Below are 21,616 nucleotides of genomic sequence, written 5' to 3' on the forward strand. Positions count from 1 at the left end.
AATGAAGAGAGGAATTATTACTCTAGTTTTCTTGAATATCAAATCTGCAAGTCTGATGAGTGCAAATGTCTTGAATCTCTTTTTAATTCCAGGCCAGCAGTGGAGCGTCCTCATCAGTACCAAGCAGAGAAGTCCTGAGTTTCTAGCTCAGCAAGAAGGAACCTTAATTGTGCCAGTGTTGAGTGTTCTAGTCTTCTGAGAGCTGCCTTCAACAGCTTCCATCCTGAAACTTCAATATGGATGCAGATGGAGTTATCCGAGTCTAATTTAGTGAGTATTACAGTATTTCCTATGGGAAGTAAATCCTTCAAGTACAGTTTTAGAAACAAAATGTCTTCTTAATTTGACTTATCCTAACCCTAAATGAATGAAAAATGATCCTCAAACTGACATGATCCTCAAAGCATAATAACTAAAAGTTGGATTACAAAACTTTTAGAAGCATGAAAGTTAACTCTCTGCTAATTTTTGGCACTGACTGATGTATTTATCATGTTCATGAACAGGGAATAAGAATTGGGAAGTAGTACTTTGAGATGTTTTTTAACCAGGAGCTTCTTTCTTGTTTGGCTCCAAAGAGGCACTCTAGGCCGTGATGTTACCAGATTTTTCACTTCCACAGTGAGACTGTTCGTGCAGATAATACTGACTGTGTTTAGATTTAGTTTTGAGAATTCAGATCTGTAAGAAGCTCATCACTTTCAGCTATTTCTGATTTCAGTGAGGAGCAAGCTCTGAAAAAGTTCAGGTTATTTAGTGATATTTGGCATGTTGTACTGCATTTCAATATTGTTAAAAAAAAAAAACAACAAACCCTTCTCTTAATTCTCGATCTGCCACATTTCACCTCATCTATTTTGGGAAAGTCCTGATTTTTGAGTGATTGAAACAGTTGGGATATGTTAAATAATGTTAAAACTTAAAATGCTAATTTTCTTACTGTTGCTTGAATTTAGATTTAATTTCTGTGCTTAGATGTATTGGGTAAATTTACCATGATGTTTCAGGTATTGAATTATCATTTATTTTTCATTTTGAGTGTTATCTATACAGTGCAGTTGTTATTAGTTACTATTAATTGTTTTTACAGTAGGGCTTAAAATCCACAGTTAAAATCTTGAAACTTTTGTACTGGAATTCTGCAAAAACATGATTAAACACAACTTATTTCCAAGAAAGATTCAAAAGCGAGAATCAAGGTATCACTGTGGGGGAAAGGAAAAGAAAAGAACAGGAGCAGGAAAATAAGTAAAACCACAGAAAAACATGGTTAATTGATACATTCTAAATGGGATAGGGATATAAATGCAATTCTTGGTATATGTGACCAGAAAATGTTCAACTGGCATGATTTTTGCACAGGAAAAAATAGTGAGAAATATGGACATACATGTATTTTTTAATTTCCTTCAGTACTGTAGTCTCTTTCACAGTGATGTATTTCACCTCTTAACATTTGTTACTGAGTTTGTCATCATTGATGATGTTTGCAGGTAAATTAAAAAGTAGCTACAGATGGATAAGGCCCTACAATCCAGTGCACCTTTTGTTCAAACACCACTCAAGAGCTGTATCTGCATACCTGAATGCATAACATTTGTTTGTGAACTAATCATTTATTATGCAAACATCAAAACTTCATTATATCTATTTTATTAAATATGTACATGTTATTACTATTTAAAAGAACGAGTATCATTCCAAGATCTGCAAACTTCTCTCAAGCTCTGAGAGCTGCGGCAGAGCCTGTATTAATGCTAGTTTAAAAGCTGGAAGCTAACGCAGTGCCACTGTGAGTGACACAGCACCACCTCTGGAGGCAAAACTTCATTGGCTGTATTCTTTAGTTACAATACAATCAAAAAAAAAAAAAAAAATCTTTCCTGACAACAATATATTTGTACATTGTTTAAATTTCCCAACTCTGTCCAACTTGGAGGATGGAAGCAAAGAATTCTGTCATGATTAGGATTCTCAGATGCTGAAGAAGGGAATTCGTACCAGAAACATCTGATGATAAAGGCTGTTTAAAGGCAGAGAAGGGGGCACAGGAAGCAAAGAGAAAGATGCGTCCATCTCCTCTGCTGGTATCCAGCCAGGAGCTCTCAATATTTTTCTCGCTTAGGGTCCCATGGCCTCAGTGAGGATAATGCTTCCTATCAGTGGCCCCCCTTCCCATCACCTCTCCACTAAACTGGTAGGTCAGCTTCTTCTTAACTTTCTTGACTTCCCCTGTCTTGCCATAGTTTCTCAAAGCCCGTGCCATCTTCTGGTAGGTCATTTTCTTGCGGTTGCCTTTCTGGATGCCCCAGCGATGCGCCAATGCTTCTTTGTGTTTGGAGGAGAACTGGAAAGTGCCTTTCTCTTTGTCCACCCACCAAATGCTGTCCTTCATGTCCCCACTGCGAAGAAGGTCCAGAAGGAACTGATACAGACGTATCTTTTTCTTGCTGCCTGTGTGAGAGTCAAAGAAGAAAGCCAGTGGAGCATTAGTATTTATGTGTAGTTCCTGGCAAAACAGCAGAAAGTACTAAGTATTTCAGCTAGCTTGGGAGACGCATAACTTCTTAAGTTTGCAGCATTTATAACAGTAGACAATGTAACAGTGTGAGGATGAAATGTGGGTTGATATACCAAGAAGAAAAAGCAAGAATTAAAATGGCTAAACATCTGAAATTAATTTTTTAATTTGAAGCTAATTGAAAAACATTGCTAGTTCAAAAGTAACTTAAACCTAATTTTGGCAGGTTATACAGAATGTGACTCTCAGATACTGAGCAAAGAGAGCTAAATATTTTTTGTAATTGGTTCTTCCTCAACCTTCTTGTCTAGGATTTCCTGGCTTTTAATAGAAATCGGAGTAGAAATGGCAAAAGCCATTTCCATTCAAGAAGCCTGAATAGGCAAAGCTGAAGGAGTCAGGGGAGTACATTAAGAAATGAGGTTTGAGATAGTTATGGTTGTGAGATTCAGAGGACGGGAGAGTGCAGTGAGTCAGGGAAAGAAAAGCTTTGGTAGTGGCATAAAATACTAGCACAGCAGTTCTACAGTTTTATTCATTATCCTTATGGTAATATAACACCTGCACAGTTCATAGCTTGACAAAACCCTTTTGTTTTCACTGACCTGTTTCTCCATGCATAATTCCAGGCCCAGGGTCCACACCATCATTCTCCCCATCTGAAACCTCCAAGGGGGGGCTCTGCCTCTCTATGTCCTCCTCATCAGAGCTGGGCTGAGGTGGAGAGAAGTACATCCGGGGCAAATAGGACACCTTTTGGAGAACAGAGTAGTAGGGGGACAAAGCAGTGATACAGAGTAGGGCAACAAGATTAAAAGAGGAAATGTAATGAAGAGAGGCACAGAGAAAAGAGGGGATGGAAATGAGAGGATGGAGGCATGGGAAAATGTTTAGTGTAATATTGAGTGACTTAGTTTTTGGCATTTATAATAAATGCCATCCTATTAAGAAACACTTTCAGTTAACAGTCAACACTTACACATGTACAGTGATGTACCTTTACCAGAGGGAAGAATGAATAACATTGTGAATGTCAGAATTTTTTCATATCTTATATCCTATCAAGTAACACTGCCCCTCTTCCCCATATCTCCCCAAAGCTTGCTTTCTTCCTAATGAGTTACTGCTCCTGGTTGTCTATCCCTAGAGTGAAACTGCTTTTCAGAACAACTTTTTTCCTAACAAAGACCATCTGGAGCTAAATTCGAAAGAGATGAACAGTTCTGCCCTATAATGGCTGGCTTTGGGTCTGTTGTCCTCTTCCTTTCTCCGTCACAGTACCTCCTGACGGCACCAAAACCCTATGGGACTGCGTCCAAATTTGGAGATGGGATTTTACTGGTCCATCAGCTTTTTCTCTTAAACTTCCCCCATGAGGAGAGGAGTAACCTTAACACTAAGATAAGGATATATCATATTAGCCCATATTCTTTTTTCCCAAATGGCTAGCTGAAAATTCCCCATTAGGGGGGGAATTTCTTGTCTGCAAAGCTAGCAAGCCAGTTTTTGTGTTAAATTTTCTTGTCCTTATATAGAGGTTTTGCCAGAAGCAGTGTGGAATATACCTCAGCTCTGTAAATTCTCAGTTGTGTTCTGGATTGCCAGGAAACATGACCAGTGGGCATAAATTATTGCATCTTCTTATTTAATAATGTAAAACAGGTCAGTCTGAAGGGCAGGGAATAAGAACCCAGTCCCTACATTAAAAAAACCCAACTAACATCCCCCAAACCCAGCAGCATATCTTATGTACCTTTCATGAAATGGGACCAATGATAGTCCTAGAAAGTGAGCTCTGTTTGTACTGCTCTTCTCCTTCACCAGGAAAGGATGTTTTGAGCCTGGTGCCCTCCCCAGGGGACCTCAGATGCTGAAATGGGCAGTGGGTGTTCATGAGACACTCACCCTGTGCTGGGTTTGGCCGAGTGGGGCTGTTTGGGTGAGTTTTGCACCACCTTGAAATGTCCCAATAAGGCGTGTGCCAAGGGCTGCTCTGGGGACACAGCAGCTGGCAGTTAATGAGTTGGCAGATTGGCTGCAGCCGATCTGGCAGGAAGGGCAGGATTGGGCAAGAGTGCATGTAAGCTTCCTGTCAGATCCCCAGGAGTGAAACTTCAGCCCTCACCACAGCCACCTTCAGATTTTTACAGTTAAGAAAGCTGCAGCCTCAGGGGTAGGAAGGAAGGGAGAGACTGTGCCATGGGGGAAGGGGAATGAGAAGGTGGGGCAGTGTCCTACAGGGGAGGGGAATGGAGACTGGGGCCCCTGCGGAGAAAAGGGCTGTGGAAACCTGGAGTGCTTTGGGAGGTTGTATGGGAGTAAGGAACTGCTTCTCTTGGGCTGGAGTGGGACAGTGGGACAGTGGGACAGTGGGACAGTGGGACAGTGGAAAGGGACATGGTGTCTTTCAAGCAAAGGTAGCTGCAGAGGCCATCCTGGGGAGTTGAGTGAGCTTTCCCCATGCTGTCCCCACTTGCCCTGACTGCTGTGTCTTTGTTACGCTTCCTCTGCACCAGTGTCACAGTTTTGGGACAGAATCACAGAGGACTGGCCCATGTGCTATAAAGAACCAGGTTATTAATACAGTTCTGGAGAGAGAAAACTTAAGGAACTACTAGCTACTTTCCATATTCTGAAGTTTTCCCAGGGTCTGTGGCATCCATGTGTGATTTTCCTCTTTCTAATGTTCTTCTTACAGCTTTCCAACCTTCTCTTTCATTCTCCTTTCAGAATGATTTTTTTTTTCTTTAGTATTTCTGAGGCCCCTCTTTGCAGGCTAACAAAACTTTTTAAACAAGTCTTGTTCATGAACAGGTTAAACTTCAAATTTGATTTCACAAAGTAATGTGATATCCACAGAAAATTAAAGAAATATCTTTGCACATTCCTCCTTTCCTACAAACACTAACTCTGATATTGCAGGACAAGCATGCTAGTTTAAAACTAGCAAATTTAAGGAGGGTTAAAACTTGCTTCCTGCTTGTTTCTTTGCCTGGGACTGTGACTGCGACACACCAGAAGCTGAACTTCAGAGTATGCCAAGTACTATTTGCATGAGCTATTCTAGGAATAAAAGTTAAGTAAAGTAAAAAGCCAAAGATCCCTTGCTGGTAAGGAAAAGAAGGGTAGTGGTGAATTCTACATACTAACATCCACAGCTTGGTAGGGTGTGGGGCAAGGAGATCACAACGCTCTTTATCAAAGGTTGTAACAAAATTACTTCCCTGCCTTTCATCCTGAAATGAAAGACCATAGCTGAGTAGAATGAACACGGATAAGCAGAAGTGCCCTCTCTTGTTTTTCGCTTGTGCTTCCAAAGGCATCTCTAAAGGGGCCCATTTTCATCCTTTGCCCTTGGGCAGAGGTAATGGTTGGTCATTAGGTATTAGCAGTTGCAATGAGCAACTGAAACAACTTGAAGCTTCCCACAGACTGCTGCTCCATGATGCATTTTTTATATTTGTAACTTTCTGTTCCTAATTCTTTTTTTTTGTACCTACATCTTATATTCTATTCCTGATTTTTTGATGGCTTGCAGTTTCCTGTTGTCAGTGTTAACTTACTCATACTATTTTTTCTCTTCTTTCTTTTTGATTAATACAGTATTAACATACAATTTCAGTTTACTTTGAGCAGAGAAACACAAAATGATAAGCCCATGCATGCGGTTTTTCTCACAAGGTTTCAGCAAGGGTACTGTTATATGCAGCACTGTAATCAGCAAACACTCTTTCCTCCAAGTTCAGTTCTACTCTGTCTAGTATTTAGGACATTTCATGTACATTGGGAAACTCTTTAGCACAAGATTGTCCAGCTTTCTTACTGCTCCCAGTAATGACTTTGGGCATATTCTTGTAGGATCAAGAGTGATTTCCACATCTGCTGTGCTTAGTGTCTTTGCAGTATGATGAAACACCTTATAATTTCAGCTTCAGTGAGAATTCACTGGTGCTTTGGTGACTGCTGCATAGTGGAGTATCTATTTTTTACAGGGAATTGCCTGGTTAAATGTAAAATCTGAGCAAAGACAAGACACCGTCCTTTGGCTTGTGACTTATTTACTCCCAGACAGAAGCACAAGTAGGGTCTCCTCAGCCTGTAGTAGAATTGCCAGTGACTTGTCTTGGTTAGCATTTCTCATACAAGTCATATAAAACTGTCAGGGTTCCTTGGAAATATTTAAAATTACTTCAAAGCTCAGAATTACTTCTTAATAGTCATGGATACCCTTGCTATGATGATACAAAGTTTCTCAGCTCTAGTTCATCTGCAGAATTGCAAACCAGTTGATTTTCATTCCAAATGAAACAGAAATTGAAATTCCAAATACCTCCACAAAATGCAGTTCTCTTTTTAGACAGTGTGGGGAGAATGATTTCTCATTATCCAGGTAAAGTTTAAAATACATTTGTCTTGAGAGTGAAGAGCTTTACATGCCCTAAGAACCTAACTCTTTTCAAAAATCTCTTTCACTTAATAGTATGCATTTCCCAATGTATTATATTCTTTACCATTAATTATTTTCTGAAGTTCTGAACAGGTCTGGTAACCATACCTGATGGTTGAGTCCAATGTGTGTGGTTGGGATTGCAGAATCCAAGACGTGCATTTGCTCAATCTCCATGTGCCTGTAGAGCTGCTGCAGCTGGGGAGGCTGCACACTCTGCAGCTCTGTGAAATGGTTGTCTCCAAAGGTCTCAAATTCACTGTGCATGTGGTGTGGATGATATTCCCAATAATGATCTAAAGAAAGTAAAAATAGATTGTCCATCATTGCAAGATGAAAAAGCATGGCATTTACCTGGCTTTCATTGATTCTTACTCCTGTCACAGCCCTTTCTGCCTTCTCCAAACCGCTCCTGTTGACCTGTTTGTCTCTGCTGACAATCTCTGTAGATCCCTGTAAGGTTTCTTTCCCTAATCTCATAAATTCCTGTGACTGGGAAGTATTACTTAGGCCACTTTAAGTAGGAAAATACTCTCAGACAGTGAGATGGATTTCAATGACAATTTAACACAAGATGCAGAAGATGTTAATGCTGGCACCTTTCTCAAGAAGAGACCATAACAAGTTTCAAAACGTTGTCATTCTTGAGACAACAAATTCTACTCTTTTACATACTGTCATATTATTATTACACTCTTCCTCATGGCATGGAAATGAGGAGGTGGAAAAAAATTAAAGATTATTCTGCAGCTATCTTTAGTCTTTATTTTACTGTGCTAGCAAAATTTCAGGAATGCTGCATGAAAGGCACTTTTCTAGATATTTCCTGCTGTTTTGCTATATCACACATTTTTAAGTACCAATGCTAGAGAATAAAAGGATAAGCACATGTGGAAATCTGGTGTACACTGTATACAGGAAGGCTGAATTCTAATGCAGATTCTTTCTCTACCTTTTTTATCGCTTTAGTACATTTGAAATTTCTGTGATAATTTGGATTTTTTTCAAGAATATAAAGAAGTACTTAACTAACCACTGTAATGTTTCCTGATTCATTTATCTTTGAAATTAAATTCTATATCATTCTCAGTTTTAGATTTCTGGCTTTTTTAGTTCAAGAAAAGCCTTCAACTTTTTAGAATGTCTTATTTGCTGCTCAAAATTTAAATTTTTCTACAAGAAATGTGAAGTACTGCTAATTCTATTTCTCATATACAATAGCTGCATACATAATTTTGCACATATTTGTGTGCTACCTGTTTTTAAAATCAGTGTCAACACTACAGCCTCTGCTCTGACTGAGCTTGGAACTAATCTTCCAGGTTCACCTTTTTGTGTATCACTGTATGCATGTCTGAAATTTCTTTATGATATTCTGTGTAACAGTTCTAATTTACAATTAGAACTTACTATTTCATGTTCTCTTCCCTTATTATTTTTTTTAAATTCTGAAAAAAATTTTTAAAATGTATGTGTTTTCACGTTGCTCTCATGTACTCTTACAATCTACTTCTAATTATCCCTTAAGCTAGCATCAGCTCTGAGTGTTTCAGTGTCAATCAGTATATTCACCCCCCTATTCACACTTGTACACTTCTCCAAGCTCCCTCCAAGCTGTTGACATCCTTCCAATAACACAATGGACAGATTTGTACATGTTCCTCTAAATGTAGTTAAATTTATAGAGGAACAATTGTCTCATTCTGCAATATATGTTATTGTGCATGACATCTGGATATTAATGTGCTATGAATATTTCTCTTAAATATCAAGTTAGTTCTTTTTCTTATCCCCTATCTCCTCATCATTCCCCATTTGTGTTTCAAACAGTTAAGTGTAATCACATTGAGGATTTGAAATCCAGGGGAGTGACTTTGGATGTGGCTTCCTTTAGAGTGACTCAGTGATATGTTTATACCAAGCACACTTGTACCTGAGAAGCTGTAAGCTCTTTCAGCTGCTTTTGCGCTCAGGCCCGTAGAAATTTTTTGGGGGCTCTATGAGATCATTTATTACACCAGCACTTACTTTTTGCCCCTTTCTGATTCTGATTCATGAATAAACCCCACCACTGCATGTGAAAGGGGTGAAAATGCACTTATAAAAGCATCCAGGGAGCTGCTGCATTACTTTGTCATTTCTTCACTTTGTTCTATGGTACTTTCTAGAGCTACGTATGGGTTTTATAGCCCTAAGATAATTACAGTGCACAGTAGTGCTTCTTCATGTTGCAGTTCAAGACAAAAAAGTCAGTTTCTAGTGTAAAGAAGTGGGGTTTATGGATGCAAAAGACCCAGGTGTTTTTATATCCACATCTACTTCAACCCAGGAAACAGCAGAGTGTGTGAGTTGAAATCCATAATTTACCTAAGGCTGTGTTCTGGTAGGAAGCTTTGAGCACTTTCAGTGTGAAACCTTTCCATTTAGTTGGAAGACTGAGCAACACTAACTCATGTTTTCTCTGGGTTAAATTTGTGCAGATTTCTCAAAGTAGAGCCAACCACTGAGGTCCCATATACCATTGGCAGCCCTGCATATTAAATCGTTGAGAATACATCCCAGGAATAATCTAAACTCTTGCTCCTTAGAGTGATCTTGCTCTGCTTGCTGTGTGCAAAGTGCTCTGTCAGAGGGCAATGTATATTCCCAAAGATCCCTTGTCACTGATAATCCACAGCAGCAAATGAGATCAGTGCATAACTGGGAGGATGACAAAGCCCAGGAAAATCTCTGAGGCTGTCAGTGGCAGGTCTTCAGCTGTGGAATGTCTTACTAGCAGCAAATATGGTGGCCAAAAGAGAACTAAGAACATTTCCAACCTGCATAGCAATGAGCATCTGTGCACCCTCTAGGAGATCAACTTTTGATTATTTTAAAATATTTTTTTATCAGCAGTAAGGTTTTTATATTTCAAGATACCTCTTAGTTTTTTGGAGCCTATGACAAGGTTAGTGTTGCTCCAGAACTGTTTCAACTTTTCCCTTGACAGATTAATTAACCCATGGAACACTATTTATGCATATTTATGCTAATAACTAATTAGTAATTATAATATTAATTACTAAATTCCTTTTTGATGGAATTAGATGCTGCTGTAAAAATAAAGCAATAGAATAATAGTATTAACACAGCAGATAGGATTTAAAGTAATGACATAATAGTATTACACTACCAAAAAAACTATATCAGAAATTACTTAAACACAAACTTATGTCCAAATATTCAAGTTGTGATATGGAGCAAAGTCCTTATTCTTTCCAAAATATCTATTATTTCCCAGTAATGCTTAGGAAAAACAATATTGGTTTAATAACATTAGAAGAGAAATTACAAGTCTGACTCCACAAGTCCTTCTACAGTTAACCATCCTGGCTAAGTTATTGCATATGAAAATAAAAAGAAAAATTTAAATATCTCCAGATATTTGAGTTACCAGAAACTTTTTACTTCTATGTTCTTTGTTAGTGTTATGTCAGTTACATATACCGATTTTGTTCTTTTCTCTAAAACGTGAAAGTGGAAGGAAGAAAAAAGATAGGAGATAAAAATTCTAGAAATGGAAAGTGCCTGTTCTTTGGGTAAAGGAAAATGTCATTAAAAACCAAGCTGTACCTACACAACGGAGTCATTATGAGAAATTTCATGTGAAGTGAAAGAGGATGTGAAAAAAATTCTCTCTTACAGAGACATGGAGATCATGTTTGTTTTGGTCTTTTATGTAGTGAAAGGTTAGAGGAAGGACAATAATGAATTCTGAACTCCCTCCCATGACAGAGAGGATGTTGGCCTGTTGGGAAGCAATAGCTGATCTAAAGGCATTGTGTTAATATTCACCATGGAGGTAGATCCTCACTCCACATGTGAGAAAACCTGACTGAACGTTTTCATGCACCTTCTCATCACTGCAAATTGCTTTGCTCCTTTTAATAGATGAATAATGGTAGAGCCAGCAGTCAGAATATGAAACAGGCTCAAGGAAGATGTTTGTAATAAATGTGGAGCAATGGGCTAAATCTGCATAATGCAGTGCCCAAGGTGCAGAAGTTGGTGAGGCAGCTGTTGAGGCAGAAGCGTGAGAGCTCTGCCAGCACACGCTCTGCCCCAGCCCAGGGCACAGCTGCTGCCAGGGCTGCGCTGGGGAGCCTGGCCCAGCACCCCTGGGTGCTTGTGCTCTGGGTGGGCTGATTTTCCAACACATGGTGAACTAGGAGAGGGTTTCTTTCATCGCCCCACACTGCATTGCTTACAAGTTCCCACTGTGTTTTGCACATCTGAAAAAGCAAGTCAAGGAAAAACACATAGAGGAAATGAGAAAAATATTGAAGGACGCAGGAAACTCAGTGTCTTGATCTGACACTACTGAAACACCCTTGAGAAGAGTGCTGTGGTCCTGGGCAGAGCATCAGTCTTACATAAAACAATGTTAGAATCTTATTAGCTCTCACTTTCACAAACTTCGTGACTTTAATTATACCAAATGGCCTATGGGTCAGGCCCCATCAAATCAGATGGCTTTGAAGAGAGGGGATTTTTAATGAAATTTGGAATTCTTTCTCTTTTTCCTATAGCATTTAAGACTAAGGTTCACATGTTTGGACATTCCTCCGCTTCTATAGGCTAATAAAATCAAAGCTGACATTCCTAAATGGCCATGTTACTCCAGGATGTGGGACAAAAAATAAAATCCCAGATCATGAAATCTAGTAACTTCCATGAGGCTAGCAACAAAGTGAACAAGGGTCAGCACTCAGCTTCATACAAAAAGTGATTTTTACTAAACCTATAATGTTTGGTAATAACATAGAGACAAAGCTGCAGTGGAATTTTGTAATTGCTAAGATTGCATTAGTGTTACAAAATATGCTGTTACACTTATAGACTTACAAGCTCAGAGTAGGATGATGGACTAATACATGATCACTCAAAGGAGCTTCTGTCCAGCATGACTGTGTCTCTGTGTTTATTACAGTATTTAAAACAGAGTTACACTGCAGTACAGAAAATAATCTCACACAATGCTTGTGGTGATGAACATGTCATGCTGTGGTTTTCCTTGTTAATTTCAATGTTCACTTATTGGAAATTATTTCCTAAATATTAATTACTAGTGGCACAGATCTACAGATTTTTTGTGGACTTTACTACCTATTTGTGTAATTATGGGTTTCCTTCAGTACTCTATTAGGGGAAAAGGGGCAGTAATGCATGTAGCACAAATCTACAGGTTACGACATTGCCATCTCCCTTTCACAAAATTAATTTTCTAGCAGTGAGAGAGAGGTAGTCTGACACTTCAGGAAATTTTCCTATTTCTTTAACAGTCCCTTGTCAGCAAAATCAGAAGTATTATTCTGTCTAGTGGCATTAACTGGTAGTATTGAGGTGCATAGTGGTACTGAGTAGACCTGCAAAATTATTTTTATGTATTGTCAGTGATCTCACTGTACCCCAAGCAGAATTCCTCTCTCACAATTCTGCTCTTATTTCTACTTTTTATCCTCCTATCTAATCAGGTTCTTGTCTCTTTTACTGCTATCACTGCAGCACCTTTTTATTCCTTTCCCCTCAATTTTTTAATCATTGTGCCTTTATCCACTTTGTTGTGAACACTTAGTACATATTTCTAAATGCACTTTGTGGCATCCTTTTCCTGCCCTTCTGCATGGCTCTTCTCAAGACTCTGTACTTCTCTCATGTAAACAAAATGAAACTCAAAGTTGGGATTTTCAATGTTTATTAGAATGAACGTAACTGCAATAATTTGTGGGGTTTAGTATCCATCTGTATTTTTTGGTTGTTCATTGCTCTTTTGGACTGTGAGAAATTTAGGGCAGCATAGGGCATAGATATTTATACACAACCAACTATATTACTGGTGCTTTCATAAATAAAAATTTGATTGAAATGTGCAGGCTGGGTTTAGGTTGCCTCTTCCATAAGCACTTACTATAGGAGTCAAAAATATCTTTTTGGGGTCTTTAGGACAAGTGCAGCAGAACTTTAGGAACAGACAAATTTCTGTTTAAAGTGTGTGTTTAGGTACTGTTTAGGCTATAACCCAAATAGGTCACTATCCAGTTTTTGTTGTGTTCATCATGGTGAGTAAAATCATGCTAGTGATCTGAGAAATGTAGCCTAGAAGCAGCCTTTCAGTAGAAAAATGGGCAGTAAACCAGATGGGGTGATAAAATTATGAAAGATAAAGGGAAGTTTTTGCTTGAGGTAGCCTAGACTTAATGACAGAAAAGTTATTTCCCAGTGCTTTTTCTTACATGGCATCTTTTATATTTATTGTTTAATTGTCACAATTGCCTTTTGAGATAATCAATGTTATCCTGTTTTATGAGTGTGCAAACAGGTATGGGGTGTAATGTAAAAACCCTGAATTTCCATGTGGAATTTGCTGGGTTTGATTAATGAGACTTGACAGATGCCATGAGATAACTTATAAAAACTGAATTAATTCTTTGTCTTCAGGTGTTAAGAATATCATAGGTGTTTCCTGGATGAAATGTAGAGAACAAATTTAGGTAGGTGTCTCTTTCAGCTAAATGTTCAGAGAGATCTTACTCAGTAACTCACTGCTCACAAAACAGTGCTGTGCTAAGATTAGTTCATGTCTTAAATTATAACAGCAATGGGTCGAGTTGCTATTTCGGTGGGATTCTTTCAGGGAAACTCCAGGACCTGCAGGGACTGCCACCAGTAATAGACTAGAACGGTGCTTTTCCTTCCTGAGTCAATATTGACTCTGGTATTTCCAGGGTGCAGTTGCTGGACCATTGCATTGCACGGGAGATAAAATTCACAAAGCAAGATTCTTGCCTCTGCATTGATTTCCCAGACAACATTAAAATATAGACACCAAATCTTTGAAATCACATACATAAATTGAAGTAATAAATAATCATACAGCATTTTTACATTGAGTTATGTTTATGTATAAACAGCTACAAGGAAGTTTTACACAGATTTAGAGACAGGAAGTACTTGGGTGTACTGGAGGAAGAGTGAAAGTTAAAGTTAGGTGTGGCAGCATGCAATAGAGATCAAAAGAAAGAGAAAAATATATGGAGTTGAAAAAGGCTAAATACCAAAGAAACCTAAGTACAAATAAATTTTCTAGGACCTAAGTGAAATGGGACATGGACATAGGAACACACGAAGAGGAATACAGTGTTGCAAATCCATGTTCTTAAAAAGTTGAGAAGCAAGCTGAATGCTTTTAATCTGCAGAGGAAAATAAAAACACTGTAAAGATAATGAAGCATAGAGAGTTCTCCTGGGAACTCTCTGTGTCATAGAGTGCTTTTTAAAATGCTCTTTCAGAGAAACCTGGTTGCAGTTGCTGGGTTGGAACAAATAATATAATAAAATATATTATTAATAAAATACTTTTTGTTCCTGGTTCAAAAATACATTCCTATACAATATAGATCACAGCAATAAATGTGTTATGTTCTTGTATGTCCTAAATCCATTTTCTGTGGTAACCCATGAGACTTTATGCCCCAAGGAGATATTTTTTGACTTACCACCATGACTCTCTCCATCACTGTTGAGATACTGGTAATAGTCATGGGGCTGTCGGTAGAGATCTGACTCATAGGGTACCATATCATCAGAGGGCTGTAAAAAGAAGAGGAATTTTTAGAACAGTAAGTTTATACAAATAGTTTCCAAATTATTAATATAGTTAGTGAAGGGCCAATGCCAATCCATTTTATATTGTTTAGGGAAGGAAAAGGGAGACTTCAATTTATTACTGAATCAGCAGAAATAAAATGTGTGATGCCAAACACGGGTTTTGAGGAAAAAAAAAAGAGTAATCCCAGTAGAAAAGAGATCCAGCCTGTGTAGCAGAACTTGTCCAGTTGTAGTACAGAAATCCCTTGTATCCCACACTCCAGCCTTCTGAGGATACTGCTTTAGAGCTGCTGTAGATATTACGCACAAGTAAAGGTGAAATATTTTCTTTGGCAGTAACAGACATTTTCTTTTATTGATGATGATGATGATAATGATGATTATTGTTATTCCACAAAAAAAGAAAGCAGAAACTTGTCTTGCCTAAGCATATTGTTTCGACAAGGTCTGACTAAATGGTGGCAGTCTGTTGGAGGGTAGTGACACTGACTATATCAGAGGGCGTAAACACATTTTCTTTCTCAGTTACTGTCCAAGGTGACCTCTAAGTATTTACTGGTTCAAATCAAATGCACAGGGCTTTTAGATACACACAGTGAAGACTTTAGAAGTCCAAATGTGGGGCAAATAGTGAGTTGGATGCTTAGCTGTAGAATTGAAATCCTCTCTATCTGCTTTAAACAGGTGACATAGGGTCACTTGCCCACTTCTCTTCCTCCTCAGGCCTAGTATTCCGATTTGAATACTGAGTAAGATCTTATATTGTCACAATAAAGGTTGTTTATTATTAGTTGTGCACAATTTTATTACTTCATTTAATGTTCCTTCTTGTTTATTTTCAGAATGAAGAGTTAGAGAAAGACAGTGTCTGTCATGGGGTTTTGTTAAACCTTAGTTCAGTTAAGTTTGTTACAGTATTTCCAAACAAATTCTTGCACTGCCAACAGCAAAGGAGAACTCAACCACCTTCTTGCCTTTACTTTGGAAAGGAATCTACTTCTAGCATTTCTAGGTGTTAACAGAAACATTTTAATTCTATTAATGACTCCATCATTACTAACTTTGAAGGAAAAATATTTAAAAAAACATGATAACTGCATAATGGGTGTATTTCTTGTGTTTATATTTCATATGCCTATCTGTATGTCCCAAATCCTTTTCTTCCATGAACCTGTCACATTTTTGGAACATCTGCATTTTTGAAGTTTATGCTTATGCTGTGGTAATAGCATGACAGAAATACAGGACAGCTTCTCTTTTTCTTACTCCTCTAGACTGCTTGAGAAATGGAACCTAAGGTAGCAGCTGCCACTAAAATCCAGATGGAGGTGGTAGATAAGCAGCTAGCAAAAGGAAAGGACTTTTTTTTTTTTTTTGTGTTCTTTAATTCTTCTGGTTAACTCCTTCAGTTCATTCTGCTGGAATTTGGGGAATTAAAGATTGTCCCTTTCTGAGGATTAAGATGTTAGAACACATACGAAAAAAACCCGAACAAAACACTTTCAGAAATTACTTTGGAACTTGATAAATCCTTAGCAGCAGCCATGTGTTCTATTAGTGTATCATTAAAAGGCACTGGTAAGATTGTCTAAAACTTCATGACTTTCAGCACACACACTAACTGGGAGTCAGATCCGTGGAATATTTAAAGTCTCAGGAGAAAATCCATCACCTGGCTACAAGCTCCAAATATAATCGGTGGTGGTGGATAATTGCTTTGGGGAAATCTTGAGAAAATGATAACCCACAAGAAAGGCTTTCTAAGGGAAAGACTAAGGAAAAGGGACAAGTCATCCACAGCAGCAGTACCAGTGACAGGACTCTTCTCTGGTCTCCAGAGCTATACTGTAGGTACAGTCTCCCTTTTCAAATCTATGGGATTACAGTTGAATTGCCCTTTATTCACAGAGAGATACAATGGGAAGTATAACCCAGATTTTCCAGATTTCAGGGGGGTGGTCAAAAAGTCAGTACAGCATGCATTTCCTCAATGTTTCTGCTTTTTCTCTATGTATTTTCTCTGTGTTCTCTCCATGGTTATATGTATTTACTCATCTTTGTTCCTTCCACCCTTGGTGTACTCTGATCTCTGACAAGAAAAAGTAATGAGACTGTGTTTTGCTTTCTTTAGGATAAAGTTCCAAATGGAATTTCTCCTTTTCATTATCTTTGCAAATTAGTTCATCCCACATTAGTTCATTTCCTTTACCTAAATATATGTTTCCTGTTAAATATATAAACTTAAGCCTTCATATTCAGAATTTTAAATTATTATAATTTATATTATAAATTAAAAACTAAATTTATAACTAATATTATAAATTACTATAATTCAAAGGAAAGCATTCATTTTCTGTGAAAGGGGAAATGTCAACATCTAAATGGAAAATGCATATTATGCTAGTTGGGAAAAACAGAGGTTAAAAAGTCATATAAATGTACATTGTTTGAAATAAAAATCTCTGTTTCTTCTCAACTAAAATACTAGGAATTGATAAAAATTATTAAGAAGTTAATCTTTAAATGCATTGAACTTTTAAACACTGATAACTATTTAGCCAAAATTAAACTAATTTAGAAAGAAATCAGTATCCTGTCAATCTAGGCTTAATTTGCTAAAATTTCCACTGATACAACAAGGCATCTATCACTCATATCTTTACAGAAGTATAGCTTAGCAGGAAGGCCAAGCATCAGTCCAAAAGTAGATAAACAATACATATTTTAGCCATGGAAAAGAACATTTGGGTTTTCCTAATTGTGCTTTTCCTTTGTTGTCTTCTCTCAGTTTCCAAACTTCCCCACTTCAGACAAATACACATTAACAGGTAATAGTGTCTCACAGTCTGACAGCTGGGAATTAAGTATTTTACAAGTCAAAAGCTACTTTTACAGTTCAGATGTATATTCAATGACCACAGCTAAAGCAATCTTTAAACAATGATTCCCTTAATATTTACAGATCTGACTGACTGCAGAGTGACTTGCAGATACTCAACGTCTAAAAATTATTTTACATAGGGCATTGGGGTTCTATAAACTCTGGTTTGAAAGTCTGGGGCTTAAAATGTCTTTATTATGGATTCTTGGAATTTTTGTCCTTGGGTTTGTTTCCTGTCCAGTGATCCTTTTGATAAAATACCTATGTGTTTATCCTTGTTAACTCATGCCACTGGACCAATCCATCCCCACAAAGGACTTGTAATGCCACCACTTTCTGTCTTGGTGTCTGATCTTCAAGGACACAGTAACCAACATGGCAATATATATATTAAATATTTAAAAGTCTACTTATCATAAACTTAATCAGATGGTGGTTAAAGAACATAGAACAGCATGTATTCTCTCTGATTATCCTATGGGGAAGTGGGATATTTCCCTCTATTTATTAGAGAGGCTATTTTCAATAACATGTTTTTAATTGCTTTCTGTATTTTTGGTTTGTTGTTTTGGGGTTTTTTTAGAAAAGATTCTTTAGAAATGTTTTCTCTAATGAGAGAGAAGAGGTTTTACCATGTACTGCAGTTGAGTTGCCTCTTGTGCCAATCTTTACCCACTTGCCCTGTCCTTCTCTGGAACCTCCCCACCCACACCCATTTCATCATCTTACTGACAGCGCTTCCATGACACTGAACTGTTTTGTTACTTCTGACAAAAAGCAAAGAATAGCTTATGTTTAATATTTAACTGATGCCAGTGGCCATTTGTTCTATCGGTAGTTTCCATGTAAAAGAATGACTGAAAGCTTTGTTAGGATCCACAGTTGTGGTCTCAAGTTGGTATCTCCTTTCACACATGCCATGAGGTGCAGCGCACTATCTAAGACAGTATTCTACCCTCAAGTGAGAGGTCAACAAACAATACTTTCCGTCACAGACTTTGATAAATGAGGAGTGGCCTCAGTCTTCCATCTTTGCCCAAACTCAAGGGAAAAGCCACAAAACCAGTCAGAGAAAGCTCAGTTGGCATTGATTAAGAGAGACACATTGGACTCAACTGAATAGCAGTCTGAAAATCTTGTTATTCCCTAAGACTTTGTCAGAAGATTCCAGGAAATTGTAAAATCACTAAATGCTGATCTGTTTGTTATCTTGATATAACTGTTCACTGGCATATGATTCAAAAATACTTCAGACAATTTCCAGTGATGTGCTGCTGATACAAGCTTTAAGGCCAAGATTAACTTTATTTCCTTGGAAAAAAATTACAGTATAACTATTTTAGAAAAGATGAGTAAAAATATTAGCATGATTACTCATTGGGCCATCCTCACTGGACCGTGTTGACAGTGCAGTTATGTGGAACAGAGTATTTCTGTGGGGCATTTTTGCTCTCATGAAAAAATACTTCATTCAAAGCTGTGATTTCTACAGGTGGCTACTTAAGGATTCATATAAAACTGGAACCCTCTTCAGGCAAAGGTATTTGACTTAATAATGTTTTTACCCATAACACAACTGAATTCTATCATGCACTGGAAGACACAGACCCCATCTGCAGAATTTTTCCCCATAAAATTTCTAATCTTCGGAGGAAGATGCAGTACTCCCAATTTAAACTGTGTTTTCCAACTGAAGTATAACGATTTCCTAGCTCAGGCAAGAAAAAGCAGTTACTGACCCACCCTCAACTGAACGGGGAGGGGTGGAGGAGGGAAGTGTTGCTGCAACCCCTGCCTAGAAACAGGCTCGTGTCCCCACTGAAAAAGTCCCAGGAGACACAGACATGCAGGACTCTAGCTGGCAGTGCTCAAAGTGCACTTAAAGCAATTTTGAAAGAACAAACAACAAAATTATTAAGTTTTTGACAGTTTAATCACAAAACAAAAAATCAAATTGCCCTGTCAAGTGCTTCAGGAAGATGCAATTGGGTTTTCACTGCCAGTTGTATCACTCATCTGAACACAGCCCAGACAGAATATTAACTGCAACACAAATTAGAATATGGGCCAAATTGTGTTCGATTTTAACTCAATTTATTCAACATATGTCCTGGAATTCAACTCTGAGGAAAAAAAAAGACAGAAAACTCGGCTATGAGTTAATGAATGGACAGAAAACTAACAGTTGGCTTTTTTTTTTTGAATGGAAATGTAGTTTTCTGGGGTAGCTAAGGATAAGGTTTGTGTTTCTTTTTATTTTATTTTTTTTAAAGCCCAACAAGTAACATACTGAGAAATCTCTCTATATGTTTTTTTTAGTTCATTTCTATTCAGATTTCTATTCTGTTGTGCTTACACCAGACCCATTGGGAAATTCTGTGCATTTAAGAAAAAGAAAAAATATTTTTAGAGTCTCCTCACCCTTTGGGTAGATAGGTGATTTCAGGGGCACTGATGATAAACTGAGAAAATAAAGGGTCTCCCCCAAAAATAAGATAAATACTTTCAGTCATCATGAATTCTGAACATGACAAGAATTCAAAGGGCAATCTTTCTGGATGGAAGGTAAGAAATGTCTTTAGTCTTCATAAAATGGGACAAGACAAAACCAAAACTTGTTATAAGTTTTTGTTAAAAACCCCTTGGATCTGCATTGACTCTTTTGTTCTCTGACACATGTATAGCAATTACTGTGAGCCATCTACCACATAAAAAGCCAAGTGAACCACCTTATCTGACACCTCTTCAGCTTCTACAAACTTAATGAAATCTAATTAAGGCCTCTTGTATTCATTCTGCTTAGAGATTTCCCAATAAGGCTGTTTCTGAATAACAGGTAAGTGACATTATTTTTTTCACAAATAATAATTTTATAACTCACCGTACAATAAGTTACAGCAGTGCGACAATGCTTCAGAGTTAAGGAAAGGATAGACCTGCCCCATAAGCACACAGAAGAATTCATATCTTTGAGAAAACATTGAAAGACTCAAATAAGGACCGTAGGTTTTTTCCCCATATGCCAATTGCTTTTTCACAGTCAGAAAATTCAAGAAAAGATTAAGTTAAAAACTAAAATGCCATCATTGAAAAGAACACACAGAGTCCTAAAATCTGCAATATGTAAATCAACTTTCAACAACTCTTCTCTCATAGATTAGTAGACAGTTAAATGCATAGACTATGTCAGAGACTTCAGATGATTAAGAATTACAATCTGATGAAAGACGGCTTTTATATCACGTAGGTGGCACTGAAGAAAAGAGATTTACTGACTTTCTATAAATGCCATGTACAAAAATACCATACATTTAATCTGTGAAAACAAATGGAGATCAAAATCAGATACAAGTTTGGGGAGGAAATGTTAATTTCCCTTTCATTGCAGTGTTGTCACTAGTTTTATATATTGACCTAAGCCAAACTTCCTGACATTACAAATACAGACCAAACCAGAGATATTCTCAAATAAAAAAACCTGGTTTACTTCGCCTTTTGCTACTGAACCCAATGATCCATATTACAAATAAATCCATATACTCACAGGGGGAATAAGGGGAAATCCTTCCATCTTGCAAGCTTGCAACATTCAGCCAACTTCTGAGTGAATTTTTCTTAATTCAGTTTTCAAACATCCAGAATAACTGACTTGCAAAAAATCATATTTTAAAAATGGGGAGAAAAAAGGAAAAATAAAGAAAAAAGAAAAGAAAAAAAAAAAAGAAAAAAGTGAGATCCTTGGACTCCGTGAAGTCCCTTAGCAGTGGTGGATCTCAGGACAGGAGGACCCTAACAAGTTTTCATAGTTTGCCCTAACAGGTTCTGAGGTGAACTTCTTCCCGAGTTGTATGCGAAGTTCCTGATTTTATCAAATGTCTGTAGAAGGCAGATAGGCCTTGGGTCTATCTGCGCTGTGACATCACACTTGAGCCAGTTTGCATAAATCTCATTTCAGGGAGCTGTGGCGCTGCAGCAGGAAGTCTGCCCCAGCCATGGACAGGTGCTTTGCTGCATAATCAGCAGCCCAGGGCCTGCGATCAACAGCCGAGCGTGCGGGCGCAGCGCTGGGGGAAGGCTGTGTGCTTCCCACTGCACATGAACCAGCACCATGGTGCTGCTC

General features: G+C 37.8%; 1 protein-coding gene and 1 long non-coding RNA gene across 2 annotated transcripts in view; one reads left to right on the top strand and one right to left on the bottom strand.

The window, feature by feature from the left end:
- The window catches only part of LOC137475865 (uncharacterized), a 58,593-nt gene extending 56,752 nt beyond the window's left edge, over positions 1 to 1,841 (top strand). The window contains exon 2 of the long non-coding RNA XR_011000099.1: positions 98 to 1,841. This is a non-coding gene — a long non-coding RNA (uncharacterized lncRNA). The remainder of the gene's footprint in view (positions 1 to 97) is intronic.
- On the bottom strand, positions 1,266 to 21,394 carry SPI1 (Spi-1 proto-oncogene). The gene is made up of 5 exons (XM_068193673.1): positions 21,041 to 21,394; positions 14,504 to 14,597; positions 7,077 to 7,264; positions 3,127 to 3,274; positions 1,266 to 2,454 (listed from the first exon to the last, which is right to left on the bottom strand). The coding sequence occupies exons 1-5, from the start codon at positions 21,083 to 21,085 to the stop codon at positions 2,138 to 2,140; spliced, it is 792 nt and encodes a 263-aa protein (XP_068049774.1). The 5' UTR covers positions 21,086 to 21,394; the 3' UTR covers positions 1,266 to 2,137.
- Between the last annotated feature and the right edge of the window lie 222 nt (positions 21,395 to 21,616).

The sequence above is a fragment of the Anomalospiza imberbis genome, chromosome 6 (assembly GCF_031753505.1).
Source record: "Anomalospiza imberbis isolate Cuckoo-Finch-1a 21T00152 chromosome 6, ASM3175350v1, whole genome shotgun sequence".
In the NCBI taxonomy this organism is placed as follows: Eukaryota; Metazoa; Chordata; class Aves; order Passeriformes; family Viduidae; genus Anomalospiza; species Anomalospiza imberbis.